Source organism: Podarcis raffonei, chromosome 1 (genome assembly GCF_027172205.1).
Source record: "Podarcis raffonei isolate rPodRaf1 chromosome 1, rPodRaf1.pri, whole genome shotgun sequence".
Lineage (NCBI taxonomy): Eukaryota > Metazoa > Chordata > Lepidosauria > Squamata > Lacertidae > Podarcis > Podarcis raffonei.
The window spans coordinates 135,751,173-135,767,826 of record NC_070602.1 but is presented as its reverse complement, the minus strand read 5'-3'; the positions used below and the strand labels follow the sequence as shown (position 1 = coordinate 135,767,826).

At 46.0% G+C, this 16,654-nt stretch overlaps 1 protein-coding gene across 8 annotated transcripts in view; it reads right to left on the bottom strand.

The window, feature by feature from the left end:
- The window catches only part of FN1 (fibronectin 1), a 78,689-nt gene extending 62,925 nt beyond the window's left edge, over positions 1 to 15,764 (bottom strand). For all 8 annotated transcript variants that reach the window (XM_053364369.1, XM_053364377.1, XM_053364388.1 and 5 more), the window contains exons 1-8: positions 15,588 to 15,764; positions 13,016 to 13,144; positions 11,052 to 11,189; positions 9,142 to 9,273; positions 8,359 to 8,496; positions 3,701 to 3,859; positions 1,934 to 2,125; positions 1,230 to 1,409 (exon numbers count right to left, since the gene is read on the bottom strand). In XM_053364369.1, coding sequence (XP_053220344.1) covers positions 1,230 to 1,409; positions 1,934 to 2,125; positions 3,701 to 3,859; positions 8,359 to 8,496; positions 9,142 to 9,273; positions 11,052 to 11,189; positions 13,016 to 13,144; positions 15,588 to 15,738 — 1,219 coding nt within the window. In that variant the 5' untranslated portion in view covers positions 15,739 to 15,764. The remainder of the gene's footprint in view (positions 1 to 1,229; positions 1,410 to 1,933; positions 2,126 to 3,700; positions 3,860 to 8,358; positions 8,497 to 9,141; positions 9,274 to 11,051; positions 11,190 to 13,015; positions 13,145 to 15,587) is intronic.
- Positions 15,765 to 16,654: the final 890 nt, after the last annotated feature.

Below are 16,654 nucleotides of genomic sequence, written 5' to 3'. Positions count from 1 at the left end.
GAGGCAAAATGCTTGGGGGTGGGGGGTGGGGGAAAAGGCCACATAAGACTCAGGTTCTGTTTGCTGCTATATATGGCAACCTGGCTGCAGATTCAAGATCTAAGGAGTGACATCAGAGCATTGCACTGATCATACTCATGAGGCATCTTTCCCCTCAAGCCTAATATGGACATAGGTCTTAGTGGAATTTGGAAAAAGAAAAAGAAGCCAGTCAGACAACTACAGAGAAAGGGCCCTGGATCCAGGATGCAGAGCTCTATTCCAACTATCAGCTTCACTTCTATCCAATCTCCTTCCCCCACAAGACTAGAAGGAGCAAACTGCCATCGTAGGGGCTGGGGTATTCTTTGGGAGGGGAGGGTTGTTGCTGCTGGTCTTTTGTATCTTTGTTTTTGAATTTGTTGTGATTTATGTGGAAATTGTTCAGCTTGGTTTTGTATTTGTTAGTGTTTTATTTATTGTTTATAATTACATTTTATGTTGTAGTTATGCAATTTTATGTCGTAAGTGGCCCTGAGCATGGAATGAACTGTGAAAAGGTAGCATACAAATATACGTAACTGCACATGCACATATATTCTAACTTCACATACTACTCCTTGTGCATTTCCAGGAACCAGCTGATGAGACAGGGGGCAGAAGCACATGAGAGAAATTAGAGAGTAATTTCCAAGCATTCCTCAGCCAATCATTCCTAAGAAGAATTCTCCAACCCAATCTCTGGAAGTGCAGTTTTCCCAAGAAGAAACCAGTTGTGAACCGGAGTGGCAGATTCGTTTATTTAGATTTACATTCTATTCAGACTATGGTCTGAGTGCCAGTGAACTGGTGAGTCATGTTACTGTTAATTCCAGTCTTATAAAATGGAAACATGCAGAATAAATAACCTGCCAGCGGCTATTTGGTAAGGACAAGAGATTTGAACCTAGGTTTCTGTGTAGAAAAATATTTTCTCTACTGCACTGAACTGGCTCTATTATGAGGTCATTATGATTCAAATCCTACTTCTCATCCTGCTCTACCAACACCCACCAGACTTTTATATTCTGTATTTCTTGAAGCTGCGTCTTCCTCCATCCTCACAAGTCACGTTAGGGAAAAAACAGTCAGTTACTGAATTCAGTGGAGCAATGGCAAATTTCAGTTAATGGGTCTGTGCTACTGTGGACAGTGCTACCCTCCCAAAACCTTATTTCTCCCAAGTATGTATTCCTTTTAAAGAATTTTACCATTTTGTTCTGTGCAGAAAGAGTATTTCTTGTCCTGATCGAAGTCTGAGGTTGTGCTGCACCAGAGAGTCCCATCAGTTCGGCCTTCAGAAGTGCAGGAGTAGAAAGTCCTCCCATTATAGGTGAATGGCAAGACACAAGGCTCCCCATTGGCGTTGCCACCGTAGGTCTGGGTCACAGCTTTAGAAAGAAAACTTTGCATCATTATCCTATCATCTAATCACAAGTACAATGCAATGCAATGTCCTCATTAACAGTGAGCTTTTTTCTCCTTTCCCCTTTTTCCTACAGCTTGAAGCTATCATAACTTACTCTACAGCACCATTCAACTGTTGTATTCAATGCTCTTGTATTCTCCTCTTTCTCTGAGGAGAGATGTTGAATGGGGAGACTTGCTTCTCTCAACTAGTTTAGCTTCTCTAAACTATGATCACATCGTAGCAATAAGTGTTACATGGTAACATAAATGGTGACTCAGGCATAGTAGTCAAAGGAGATCAAAGAAATAGGCAGGGCACCTCAGTACCTTTACATGATCCAGTTGAGTCCTACTGCGGTCGGTAGCAGTGAAACAGCTAAGGTGTGATCCATTCTCCTAAGGTGCGCCAATCTTTAAAAGACCTACCTCAATCAAACCTAGCCCCTACAATTAGTCTCAAGTATCCCTAAGTGATAATCTTTTATGAATCTGAAATGCCCCGTACCTGTTTCCTGGCAGCTGACTCCATTGCCCAGACAAGTACACAGCATATGCTGGCTCCCCTGGGTCTTCAGCCATTGCATCCCCCAAGAGTAGACCATGCCATTGTCAGTCATGCAGTGCCCATATGGAGTAGGCTGGGACTGAGGTTGGTAGAGCGCCGTTCGCACATCTGTGATGGTAGCAGACGCAGTTCCTTCAGAGGAAAGTGTGATAGCAATTAAACCCTGCAGTTCACATTGCATAAAGCCAGGGCTGTCCCTTGATTAAATCATCTTTGCCAGTTAATTATCTCCTTTGAGTCACTTAATCAACCAATTAAAGTTTCATTAAATCTGCAAGATTTGAAATGGGGAAATAAAAGTCATTAACTGTTCAGCCTATTTTGTTTTTAGAACACGTTAAAGAAAAAGTAAAGGCTTCTCCCCAGCATGTGGTATTCAGAGGCACCTTTGCTTCTATTCCTGTGTCCAACTTCCTTGCTGGAACAGACCAAGGGTTCTTATCTTCTACGTATTTTGGGAAACGGTTTGCTCATTTGTTCTGTGCGTTCAAATGCCTCTCCAGATATATTGCCATGAGGGTTCTCACTTTTCATCAATGTTGGGACCCCGGCTGTTGTTCTGAATCAATATGGGGGTCCAAAATGTGACTTTGGCACAATGAGTTCAAAATGTGCCAGTTTGGAGACCACTGAAAATATTGTTGCCCAGTTTGGTGGTACAGTTCCAACCTGTGCAAGTCCAGATGCCTCTTGAGACATCATTGCCAAACTTGGCACAAGGGTTTCCAAGGAGAAGGAGGTGGTCTTCATCTATGTTTGCAGGCCAGGTACCATTTTTTAATCAAGCTGGTGGACCAAATGAACCCAAATTAATCATTAGTTCTTCCACCCCTAAAAAATTATTCAGGGCAAGGTCACGTGGTCAGAGTCCTGGGTTGGTGTGTGGGTGTATGTGTGTGCACACAGCCCAAACTCTCACAAATTATACTATCAATTTAAAAGTCATCGTATGTTTGGGTTTCTTTGAATACCTGGGCCGCTCCAGGAACTCCCTGCTAGTAGTTTATATATAGCGTAACAGAGGACAGCCATGGCACCTGAAAAGCCCATAGGCTTTGTAATCTTCCAGCCCCCATCCCCACTCCTGCTACACACAGCCTGCAATTATGAAGAGCACAAGTGCCACTGCCTCCTACTGCTCCTCCCTTCTATACACAATCCCAGCTTAACCAACTTCTTCCCACAAGTAAAGGTAAAAGGTAAAGGACCCTGGACAGTTAAGTCCAGTCAAAGGTGACTATGAGGTTGCAGCACTCATCTCGCTTTCAGGCCAAGGGAGCTGGCGTTTGTCCACAGACAGCTTTCCAGGTCATGTGGCCAGCAGGACTAAACCGCCTCTGGTGCAACGGAACACCATGACGAAAGCCAGAGCACACGGAAACGCCATTTACCTTCCCATCCCAGCGGTACCTATTTATCTACTTGCACTGGTGTGCTTTTGAACTGCTAGGTTGGCAGAAACTGGGAGAGAACAATGGAAGCTCACTCCATCATGGAGATTTGAACTGCCGACCTTCCGATCGGCAAGCCCAAGAGGCTCAGTGGTTTAGACCACCCGCGTCCCTCTAAGTCCCACAAACAGAACAAGGACTCTTTTGTGAGAGGCTGAGGAAGGCGTAGGAAGGAGGCAGGAAAAAGAAGCAAATCAGTTACAGCACCAATGTGATGCATTTAGATTTCATGATCATATCCAGGTTGATCACCTACCTATGCCTGTGGTTTGGAGAGATGAATGCCTCTCGCACTTCCATTCCCCTCTGCCATTCCCTGTGCAGATGCACTGAAGTAGATTCCCTCTGTTGTCTTTCTTACTCCAGGTATCTCCAATTCTGTAAGATGTTCTGGTGTCCTGATCATTGCACCTGTCTGTAAAGGAAATGAAAACACACAATGGGGAAATGAAGCCCCTGCCATTTCAGCAGCCCATGTGCTACAGATACCTTGATCCACTTGGACTGGTAAAATCATTTGATTTTTTTTCACACAGTCATTGATCTGTCATACAGACTGATCTAATTAAACACCAACAGTCTATTTTAGTTGCCAAGAATCAAGTGGAATTATTTTTTCTACTACTTTGAAAAATTTACGTGCTAGTTAACAATGGATTGAGATAAATCACTATTTTGATTTTGCAATTATAGGATTAAAACAGAGAGATGAGTCAGTTGCCCAGGGACAGTTGTGGATTTTTTATCAAAGCCCATATGAGCAACTTCAACAGCCTGCTGCAGTTTGGACAATTATGAGAGGATAAATCCTGCCATCCAGATACACAGGCAACCCTCCCAGTAATGGCAAACATATGTATGAGACTATTAAAAATATACCTTAGGGCCAAAGAGGGGCATAATCTGCCACTGGTCATGTACACTGGAAAACATACCTCCTGTGCCCTAGGAAGCAAGTGCCCAAGGAAGATACAAACTGGCCCATCCATTGGCCAGTGAATAAATATTCCGTTCCAAGGCTCGCCTTCCTCCACTCTCCTCCTGCCACATGCTGATAGCTTCAAGTCTTTCTCCTGCACACATTACCACACTCACCGCACCTCTCTGTGCAAGCACACCATTCATGCATCTGCTTTCCCTGAAACAAAGTGGCACATGGAAGTTCCTGCCCGCTGTGCCTGACAGCTGAAACCCACCCTTGAGAAATGCAGGGTCATGGGGTGGGCACCCTCTGGAGATACTGGGGCTGGGTAGAAGAAAACCTCTGAATCACTCCAAATGGTTTCTCAGCTGTTGCACTTTGGCCACAAAAACCAACATGTGGGAAATACTTGAGAAAACCATGAGATCAGGTTGACAGAATACCATGGCCTGGCAAGGAAGCTGGTCTGTGGTTTTATACACCAAGTTCATGTGTGTGAATGGAATCCTGGGAAAGCACTTTTCAAAACATTCAGAGCTGGGAAACAAGGAAACTTCTGTGGGAATAAAACATGGTGGTTTGTTCTAAGAGGCTTGCTCATTTACAAGGAGATCTCCATCCTTGGGTGGCCAGCAGCTGCATGCTTCATAAAAAGGCCAGAAAAGCTTCAATAAAACTAAGCTTTCTAACAGTACATTCCATCGGAAGTATGTTATAATGAGCTCAGTGGGGCTCACTCCCCAGAACTGGTGCCTGAATTTGGGGGATCCCCCAAAATGACTACAGCAGTGTGGCAAAATGAGAACAGAGGCTGTGGTATTGTGGGTGGTGGAGCAACTCCATAACAACATACAAAAAGGGCTTAAGTCCACAGATATGGTTACCAACATAGACCAGGAATCAAAATGCCAATCCATCCATATAAACAAACCCAATGTCATCTGCAAGCAGCTCTTTCACATGCCGTATAAGAACTGGGTCCATTTTCCAGCCTGCGGGAGACATTCCCTCATCAGCAGACTTTCTGGTGACTACACGGCAGCAGTGGGCTGGCCAGAGGCAAAAACGGACAGTGCAATGGATATAACCCTTAGTTTTGTACAACAAGCTACATGCCAACCACACAAAGTCAGGCATTTCTACAACTCCTCTACAATCGCTCAGCTTCTCAAACTCCATCCAAGAAATCAAGAGCCATTATCACAGTTAAAGCCAGGCAAAAAAGTGGTCAAAGGCAGCATGGAGCTGGGCCAGTGAGGTATGTGGTCTGGGGAAGTCCCCAAAGCCACATACAGAGGCCCCAAGAGCCACACTGGGCCTCTGAGCCAGAGGTTCCTCATGCCTGCTATATAAGCCCAAGAATTCGCCTGCCTACAAGGAACAGTCACTGCCTACTCCGTAGGGCTACTGAGATAATCTATGGGGCAACACTGTAAAACCTGTGATTATTAGCAAAGATGTATCCACCATTTGTACTGAATCCATTGCTTCCATTTTAGATTTGTAGAAGATGCTTCATTAACTTTCAGAAAGATAATGAAACTTTCTGTTCTCTCTTACAGTAAACTGTAGGAGAGAAATCATGATAGACAAATCATGTCATGAAACAAATTATATCAATGTCAAATAATTGGATCATGTCTTTTTACTGGTAATTGCAAACATTATACCTCCTGGTCTTCCCCATTTGGTAATGCATATGTATTGTCACCACAAGTCAGACTGCAATTACAAATGAAAGGTTGTCTTCCAGGGCTTTAAAGTTTAATCTCGTATGAACATAAAACCTAAGACGACTCCTGAAGGACCAGGTCAATGGCCCATCTAGTCCAGCACCCTGGTCTCACCGTGGCCAAACAGACGCCTGAGAGGAACCTACAAGCAGGACCTGAGGAGAAGAGCACTCTTCCCACCTGTGGCTTCTGTCACATGGTATTCAGAAGAATTATTGCCATGGAGGCAGAGCAAACCTACTTTGAGGGTTTGGGCATTAAAATCCTATTGTTTATGTTAGTAAAAAGCCATGACTTTGCCTCACAAATTAAAAACTAAAGGAAGAGATCTCAAAACCTACCAGACACAAAGTTTAGAAGACCAGATGTTTCCAAAGTCAGATTATATGGGTTTTACATTCAGTCAGTGATCTCACTTTTAAGTGGCTTTTTTTTTAAAGGAAAAAAAAAGAAAAACATGGAAGCTTTTCTTGTAAACATTTCACTGGTTCAAACTCCAGAATAAAAATGCTTCCTATGTATGCCAATGGCTCCATCACCTATACATGGGGTCCCCCCCACACACACACCTCAGGGTAACTGCTCCATTTCAGAGCTGTAAATACAGAGGACTGCATATCTACAACGCTTGAGTAGCAAGAAGTTCACTGTTTTGGTTATCTTTCAAACTCCAGTCCTAATCACAATGTGTCCTCAGATAAGTTAACTTAAGTAACTGCATGGAAGGAAAAGTACCCATTCCCTCAGTCCTCAACCTAGTCCCACACTGTTTAGGAGGCCACCTGACCACCAGCACCACATGGACAGGTTCTGGGGAAGAGGGACGCAGGTGGCTGGTGCAGAGAAAGGCCAGGAAACTTTCCTTCAATGAACTTCCTCACTCTAAATTATTCTAGGCTCCAAGGCAGTGCCTTCCTAGTAAATTCCAATGAAGACAAAACCACAATTTCCAACCAATGGTTTCCTGTAGATACTTTTAAGTTTGTGGCAAAAATAATTGATGCAGCACTAAATTATCTGTCGGTAATTCTGAGTGTCTCTGGGAAACAGCATTAGGAGAACACTCTAGCTGCTTCTGAAGTTCACAAGTCTACCTCCAGTTTCTCTAAAAGAGAAAGGACTGGTTACAGCTTTCCTGATCAAATTTTACAATACTCCTAGAATGGGAAAACTTTTCCCAGCATGAAGTGCAAGACCAAAGAGCAAGCAGGAAAATTACGCTGAGGACAATTACAGCGTGGATGAAAGGTGTTACATCAAAAGATAAAGCATGATTAGCACTTCATCCACAGTCTGATGTACACTTAAGAGCCACAGGACTATTGATGGGCTGCATCAATAGGAGTATAGCATCTAGATCAAGGGAAGTAATAGTGCCACTGTATTCTGCTCTGGTCAGACCTCACCTGGAGTACTGTGTCCAGTTCTGGGCACCACAGTTCAAGAAGGACATTGACAAACTGGAACGTGTCCAGAGGAGGGCAACCAAAATGGTCAAAGGCCTGGAAACGATGCCTTATGAGGAACGGCTAAGGGAGCTGGGCATGTTTAGCCTGGAGAAGAGGAGGTTAAGGGGTGATATGATAGCCATGTTCAAATATATAAAAGGATGTCACATAGAGGAGGGAGAAAGGTTGTTTTCTGCTGCTCCAGAGAAGCGGACACGGAGCAATGGATCCAAACTACAAGAAAGAAGATTCCACCTAAACATTAGGAAGAACTTCCTGACAGTAAGAGCTGTTCGACAGTGGAATTTGCTGCCAAGGAGTGTGGTGGAGTCTCCTTCTTTGGAGGTCTTTAAGCAGAGGCTTGACAACCATATGTCAGGAGTGCTCTGATGGTGTTTCCTGCTTGGCAGGGGGTTGGACTCGATGGCCCTTGTGGTCTCTTCCAACTCTATGATTCTATGATTCTATGATTCTATGATTCTAGGACACAGCAGGACACATGGTAAACATGCACAAGATTGCACTGGTGTAGCACAATCCTACTCATGTTTACTTAGAAGCAAGCCCCAGTATGTTCAATATGGCTTACTCCCAAGTAAGTGTGTGCTTAGTCTTGCAGCCTGCACATTCCACTTAATACTTTACAGCAGGTGTGGAGGACCTCCACACCTTTGCCCCCCCCCCCCAAATACTGCTGGACTACAACTCCCATCTTCCCTACTAGCCATGCTGCTCAGAGCTAATGGGAGCTGGATTATCACAAAAAACATATTGGTGCATGGCCATCGTTCTGCCTTAAGGTGATACTTACTTCTGGAAGTGCAGGTAATGCGTCCACTGCCTTCTCCTAAGCAAGTACAATCCACCATCATCCATCCCTGATAGGGCTTCTCCCAGATCTCTCCAACAACATAGGAAGTCCCAGCAGCATTATCGTAGCACCGCTCAGCTACAAAAAAATATTTGTGAAAGATACTTTGGTTATTAAAGTTCTTCAGTCAAAAGAAGAAACAAGATTTCTTAATTGAGGAGGGGAAGGAGAAATTGCTTCCATTATCTCCTTCCAAACTGCACTAATAGGTGAAGTGAAAAAACAGCATGTGGATATCTAAAAAATATGTTAAACATGAGGCCCAGTTCTCACTATGGTGTTCACCTTTCACTTCAGAAATCACATGAATGAATCCTTTTCCATACAAAGAAAAAGTAATGCTCTGAAGTAGCTTGAATACTGTATTCCTTTTCTATGGGGCAGGGATTGTTTTGTATTTGAGAGCATTCAATCATGACTCTCCCCAGATTCAGAATGATCACCTGAGTGAGAAATAGGCCCAATTGCCATACCAGCTACATTAAGTGATTTCCTAAGGATGTTAGAACATACTCAAATCAATAAAATAGGGAGGAAAAATAGATATGTGTACAAAATAGACACATACACACACATTTATCTTTGAAAGAAAGCATCCTGTCAAAGAATCAAGAGGCCAACATCTACCTCAAACCATTGCCATAAAGAGCTTTGTTTACTGAATCTGAAGCGCCTGCAGATCCATATTTGATACCTCAGGAACAAACATAAACCAATACATACCAACTGGTTTGCAAGTCCATTCGCCCTTCCCGTTGCCAAGACACACGCATTCCAACATGTAGCCCCCTGTCTCATGAGGCCTTCTCCAGGTATCCCCAATCTTGTAAGACTGACCTCCTTCATGACAGCGATCTGTAAAAATTGCACATAGAATTAGACAGACACTGGATTGGTCCATCCAGTCCAGCATTGCCTACTCTGCCTAGTGGCAACTCTCCAAGTTTCTAGGCAATTATGTTTTCCAACCTTGCTACCCAAGACCTTTCTAACTAGTTCTGCATGCAAAGCACATGCAGGGGCAGAGGAAGGGAGTGTGGTGGGGGCGGACCGCTCCGGGTGTCTTCGCTGAGGGGGGTGACATTAGCATGCCGCCCGCCCACAACTCCCAAGCCTACCCCAAGCCATTGGGGGAAGGGGGGAGCTGCGCCGCTTTGCCGGCGGCATTCCCCCCTTCCCCCTTCGTTTTGACAGCTGGGAGGGGCTTGGGAGTCACTGGTGTGCTGAATGTCCGCCATCAGTGGCTCACTCCGCCCCTGGCTGCAGAGCACACGCAGCGCTCCGTGCACCTGAGTGGCTATCCCATGCCTGGGAGGGCACCCTCCACACCGCGCGCCCTTTGGGAGTGCGCCCGCCCTGGGATGTGCAGGCATATGCTCCACCGCTGAGCCAATGCCCTACCATTGAAATATGGCTCCTCCTCATAGATGACTCCCTAGAATCCTGTATCCAGTTCAGTTGCCCTGCAGACCAGTGTGAGGTGTTTTATAAAGCAGCCATTTTCCTCAACAGTCCTACCAGGCAGTCCTTCTTAGAGGAACAGTCTGAGCTCTTTCCCAAATGGGCAACAGAAATACGCATCACTTAAGTTGAAGAAATGTCTAATGACTACAACTTGGCAAATCCCTGTAATATCAGAAATGTCTTATGTTTTAATCTGGAAAACCTTACATTTGTAGCAGAGATTGCTGTGTTGCCAATTAACACTGCAGGTTCTTTATAGGATCTTTGATAGACAATACGTAAAGGGGGGTGTTATTTGAACAGAATATGAAAACCTCCTCAAACAGCAACAACAAAAAACTCTCAAACAGTAAACCTTCTTAAACAGCAATAAAAAACCTCTTACACTGAGAAATGACCCCAAAGAAACTATTCTCCCACAGTTCTCCACCCACATACACCACCCAATTCAATTGCATGGAGTGTTTGGTCCGTCATCCTCTCAGATCACATTGCCTTCCACCATTTGTACCTGCCCCAACCAGGCCGACTGCGGCTCCCAATCTGGGCACTCCAGCCCCAGTTGGGCCACCCTCTAGGGCAGGAGTGCTCCTGCAAGGACTCACAGGAAGGGTTGACTGCACAAGGCCAAACCTACACCTCCTTGATCTTCTTGCACATTTTCCACTATAGATAATCTCTCTGCTCTTGGTTTTTTTATGCATGTTACTTTACAGTGAAATTTATGCTTCAAATTCTTTGCACCAAATGGAAATAAAAGCTAATCATTTGATAGAAAGAATACCTATAAGTGTCCACTAAAAAGAAATAATTGACTCAAGAAATATTTTCTTTTATGCATATCAACAAATAAAAACACTTATTAATAAAGTTTGCATGTTATAAAGGCAAGTTGCTTCTCTTTACATAGTAGTTATAATAATGAATAGACAATGGAAACCTTGTGGCTTCTCTATAGCATTTACATGCTAAGTTCCTGACTGAACTGTGAATTTTTCCACTGAGAAAATTCCTTACAGACTTGTGACATTGTTTGCTATTCCTGCAATTTGGTGGTGAGCAATGGTGGACTTCTGTAATGCCCCAACAGTGTCAGTAAATATAGGACATATAGCACATAAGACATTTGCCTCTAAGCACCTAGGCACCTCTCCATCTCCAATACGTACTTGCAATAGTGCAGCTGATTCTACCACGGCCAGCCCCAATGCAAGTACAGTCCCAGATCATGGAGTCCTTCGGTCGTTCGTAAGTCTCCCCGACTCGATATGTAGCTCCAGTGTATTTGTCAAAGCAGGTTTCTTCCGCTGAGTGGGAAGGAAAGAGTAGATCACCATAGCAGAATATGTTGCAGGCAGGTTCTAATCCCCCTCCCCAGCCATTCAAATTGTCATGCATAAAGGGATCAGGGGTGGTGACTGGGTCACCTAGGAGGTGAGGCAGGCAGAAAAGTCTCTGGCTGCACTTGGCTCAGCTTCTTAGATCCTAGAGGGCCTAAGACAGAAAGAGCAAAAGAAGGGAGCCCTAGAAACACACAAGTTGGGTCGGAGAAGGCAACCTGTATGAGTGAAAGGGAAGGGTCTTGAGAGGGAAGGAAAACAGGAAGGGAATGGGCAGAGATCAAAGCAGGGCCCACCCAGAAGTGAAGTTCACATCTTGATTTGAATGACTCATCCCAGTAGTTCCACCTCAGGTCCCTCGTGGCATAAGATGCGATCTCATGGACTAGGAGTCCTTCTTTATTAGTAATATTCCCTAGGTTTTCTTGCAAGAGAGGCCATGCATTCCTCATTGCCATGGTTTGTACTGTCCTGGTTGCTCTTAAAAAGTACATAGCCATCACTCCATTAGGGAGAGCTTCTTGATCTCCAGCTAATCTGCTTTCTGGCTGTAGCTGATATGCATGCTGCTCCTCAACTTCCCCTTCTTGACTGCTTTATACCCCTCCTGCCAATCTTATCCCCAAAATAAAAAAGCCTGACTCAGTTAGCTTTAACACCTTGCCATCTATTCCACACGGTGTGTGCCCCCCACAAGTTCCTTCTAGTTTAATACTATCATTTCAAGTGCCCTTTTGCACACAGTGCATCCAAAGCACCTGGCACCTGCATTCCTAAGAGGAACCCAACTGGATCAGACCAAGAGTTTGCTGCTCCAGAACCCCGTTTCTCACTATGTCCAGTCAGAAGCTTCCAAGAAGCTGTCCCAAAGGGCACAAAGGCCCAACAAGCCCTCTCCCATTGCTTGTCTCCAGAATCTGGTCTGCAAAAGTAGACTGCTTCTGAATCTGGAGGCTCAATTTAGTGATCACAGATATTAGCCACTGATAGACTTGTCCCCTTTAAAGCCAAGTAAGCCAATCCACACATTTAAGGCAAAGGTGGCACCAACACCAACTCCTGGAGAGAGCCTGCCCATCCCCACAAAGGTTTCTCTGCAACTTCTGGAGACTCCTCAGACAATGAGGCCCAAAATGTTCTGTGTGCCCTAGAACATGTTCTACAGCCCTTGCTGAGAGCGGCAGGGAAAGGAACATTCTCTATTGACCACACAGAGATTCCCTGGTAGACACATCATTGTAAGAGAGGGTTTGCTGCCTGTAGTTTGTTTGAAAATCGCTTCTCTAGCAGCAGTGCAGAGCACAAAATGTGGTTGGCCAGAAGACTTCCACATGACAATAGACAGGAGAAGCAAAGATACACTCACATAGGGTTGCCATACTTCAAAAAGTAAAAACCAAGACACCCCCAAAATTGTTGAGCTTTCTTTTATGAAAACTCAAAAAAACACACGATTTTCCAACTGACTTGCCTAAGATCCAGGACAAAGTGGCACCTTGCCTTTTGGAATTTCCCCCAGACATCAATTCCGCCTTTGAAATCCCGGTAATGTCTGGGAAAATCCGGATGTATGGCAGTCCTACACTCAGAGGTATCAAAGCCAAACAAGGTTGTAGGGAGGATAGTCAAGAAGTAAAATGAGTTATGAACAGGCTACCTTTAAAGATACTTTCGGACAAAGTAGCTCTGTTTATCTCAACATCTTTTGTTTTGAAAAAATGTCTAGTTTCCCCAGAATATTGTTTTTGTAGGAGTGGTGGTGGTGGTGGTAGTAATAGCAATCTTCTGCTTACCCTCAGGCTTGCTTTCGCAGTTGAACCCTCTGCTCCCTCCATAACAGGTACAGACCAAAATTTTCCCCAGGTAAATGCGCTCCCATTGCTGGTTTATCTGATAGTGCTGCCCATTATCATAGCAGCCAGCTGAAAAAGAAAGAGGAGTCTTCAATTACATTCATTTGTCTGGACCACAAATGGTTCTCCAAGCAAGGGGGAGATGTGTGCGCAATGGGGTGGGGTGGATCTTAGCTTTGGCATGCATGGAATATACATTAGCTCCAGAGGCTGCATTCCTTTTGCATCCTGAAACCTCAGTAAGAGGATGAAGGTTTTTAGGTGCATGATAATCAGCACTCGGCTTGAATTCAAAACGATTTTGTCTGTCTCTTTTCCACCATGTTTCAAATTGAACCACGGGAGGTTTCAAATTCTGAAGCAATGCATTAACAGATGGAAAAGATTGCTCAGCTAGGAGGCCTGATCCAAATTTTCATGCAAGACAATGGAAAGACCCCAGTGCATTTGGACAAAACTCTCTCTCTCCCAGGCAGGCGTGTCTTTGGCAAGACACAGCACAGTCCTCCAGTTCCAAGCATTTTCCTCACTTTTAGTTTTACATTAAAAGCACTGACACTTCCCAGGGTAGAGTGACACTTTTTTCAAATAACTTTTATTAAAATGAAAAACAAATGTTACATCCTGCATTTAACTTGTAAAACATAATTTGTGGCATTCTAACAAACTCACTGCATTAAAGGCTGCTTTTCTAAGCAGCAGCAGAAGAAAATCCATAAGGAATAATTATTTGATTTCTGAGGGAAGCATTATAACAGCAAGCCAGATATTACAGATATTTAGGCCTATCAACTAAACAGCGTGGATACAGTGGTACCTCGAGTTAAGAACTTAATTCGTTCCGGAGGTCCGTTCTTAACCTGAAACTGTTCTTAACCTGAAGTACCACTTTAGCTAATCGGGCCCCCCACCACCGCCACGTGATTTCTGTTCTCATCCTGAAGCAAAGTTCTTAACCCAAGGTACTATTTCTGGGTTAGCAGAGTCTGTAACCTGAAGCGTATGTAACCCGAGGTACCACTGTAGTTCCTTTCCATTTCATGCAGAAACACTGTTTGGTTGAGCAGCTGCCGATTTTGCTTCTTGAAAGTTCTGGACATCTGCCCCACAGACCAACACACCTGCAGTGGCCCCTTATTTTTGAGGAAGTAACCTTGCTTAGTGTCCTTTCATGAGAAAACAGACCCAAACAGAAATTTATGGATTTCCCAGTGGCCTCTCTTCTCTCTAAGTATTTATCACTGTGTAGTCCAATAGCTTTATGGTCTGCATGAGTAGTTGGGTTAAGCTTCTAGATAGCTTGGAGCCTTTATTTAGCCATCTACTGTCCTGTTTAATTGTTGTAGCAAACAATTAATATACACTCTTGTGTTCAGGAAGTGTGTGAATTAAAAAAATGGGAAACTTGAGTTAAATCAACACAGTGCAAATCTAAACATGTTTACTCAGAGACTCCCTTTAAGATCAATGATATTTAACTTTAGCTTTCTGACTTAAGTGGACCTGGGTCTTATCATGGCCTGGATGGGAGCCTGTCTGCAAGCCCTGTTTATACCAGGAAGCAAAAATGAGGGATGCAAATATAATAAGCAAACACATAGATGGGTTTTCCTCCTGGTAATGAGGTTATGGGTAAATTCTATTCACCCTATTTCTCTAGAATGAGTATTTCATGTTTAACAGACTGGAGTGCCAGAAAACATTCCCCTCACAGCCACCTCCTCGAAAGCTTTCTCTCCCACTTCTGAGGGTTTTAAGTAGAAGGACTTTGGCAAATGTCTCGTTTTTTTAGGCAGAAGCAAATATTTCAGGATTCCCAACCCCATGTGTTGAATAGCGCACACACACACACACACTGCACAATTACTTTTAAAGTAATAAGAAAACAGGTAGGGAGTTGGGCAAGAGCATCCTTCCCCAACCTGGTGCCCTCCAGATGTTTCCGATTGCAAGGGGCTGACGGGACTTTTAGTCCCAAACATCTCGAGAGCACAAGGTTGGGGGGAGGGGGAGGGAGAGGAACAGGAAGACTTCCAGATCAATTCACACCTCTGCCCAAAGCACAATAGGATTGCCAGATGTCTCTTCCCTGAAAGGACCCTCCATTATTTAGCAACACCCCAGCACTGCCGGTATTTTAAAAAATAGCCAGAGCCCCATGCAAGGTACTGGATGCGTCTCGCTTGAGACACTAAACATCAGGATTTAATTATTTTTTTTAAAACAACACCAATTAATACTGCAATTCAGTGAGTTCACTGGAGCTCACTCCCAGGTAATCCGTTACAGGATTGCAAGTTTACAGCGCTCAATAGGAGGATGGGATAAGGAACTTTGGGGGCGCATTTGGCCCAGGCAGACTTCCTGTGCTCTCCCGAGTTTCTTAAACCCCGAGGGAGAAACGGGTGTAAAAGAAGAGAGACCCTCGGAGGAGTTTCTGTCTCCTTCACCCGCCTCAGATTTGGAGGGTTCCCGGTCCTGGCTCTACCCTGGCACCCCTCGGAGCACTCACGCTTGCTCTGGCCGGCCGGCACCGGGGGCTGGACGATGTGCTGGGCTTGCCTGCGGGTCTTCTCGGCCGGGACCTTGGTGCTCTGGACTCCGGCCCCCAAGGAGAGGCTCAGCAGCACCAGAAGCAGCCGGCGGGACGGGCTGGCGGGCATCTTCGCGAGCTGCGAGGGGGAATCAGAGCGGACTTCAGAGAAAGCGCCTCTTCCTTCGCGGTTGGGGGGGGGGTCCTTGCCGTGGCCCCGTCCTCCTCCTCCTCTGGCTGCCTCTCGCTCCTTTGCGGGTGCGCGCCGACCTTGCAGCTGGCGAGAAGGGCAGCGCGCTGGGTCCCGGCGGGCTTATATGGAGCTCCTGGCGCCGGAGACCCCGCGCGGGGGGGGGGGGCGGGGAGGGGCCGCCCGGGACACCCCTTTGGAAGGGCCAGCCGCTCGCTGATTGGCCCGGGCCGGCGGGTGACGTCGTGGGGAGTTGCATTCCAGGGCGAACAAAAGACGCGGCGGGCGGGCGAGGGGCGAAGGCGAGCCGAGTTGGGGGGGGGGCGGCCCCGACGCCAGATCGCCGCCCGATCGAAGCCCGCAGCCCCGCCCGAGGGATCTCCAGCATCAAAGCCGCCCAGGTGGGGGGGGGGGCAGAGCACAACCTGAAGCAGCGGGACACAGCAAGACATTGTGGCACCTGAGCCGGACCCCCCAAGGGCCCTTTCCCCCCACACCTTGCCCTCTCCGGGAAAAGGGCTGAGAGCAGATCCGCCTCCGGAACAGGAGAGGAGCAGATCTGCCGCCTTGCCCCCAGCCAGACCATTGGGTCCACCTAGCTCGGGGCTGCGGACACGGGCTGGCAGCAGTGGCTCGGCGGGGTTTGGGATCGGGAGATGCCGGGGATGAACCCCAAGACCCTGTGCTGGCAAGGCAGGAGCTGCGGGGCTTCCCCTAGAACCCCCCCCCAGCCCAGCCCCCCGCCTTGCACAATCCCGCCCGAGCATTGCGAATTAGGGTTGCCCTGCGCCCGGGATTTCCCGGACGCAGACGGAAATCGGCCGTCAGAAACAGGGTTTGGGTGGGAATCGGGTTT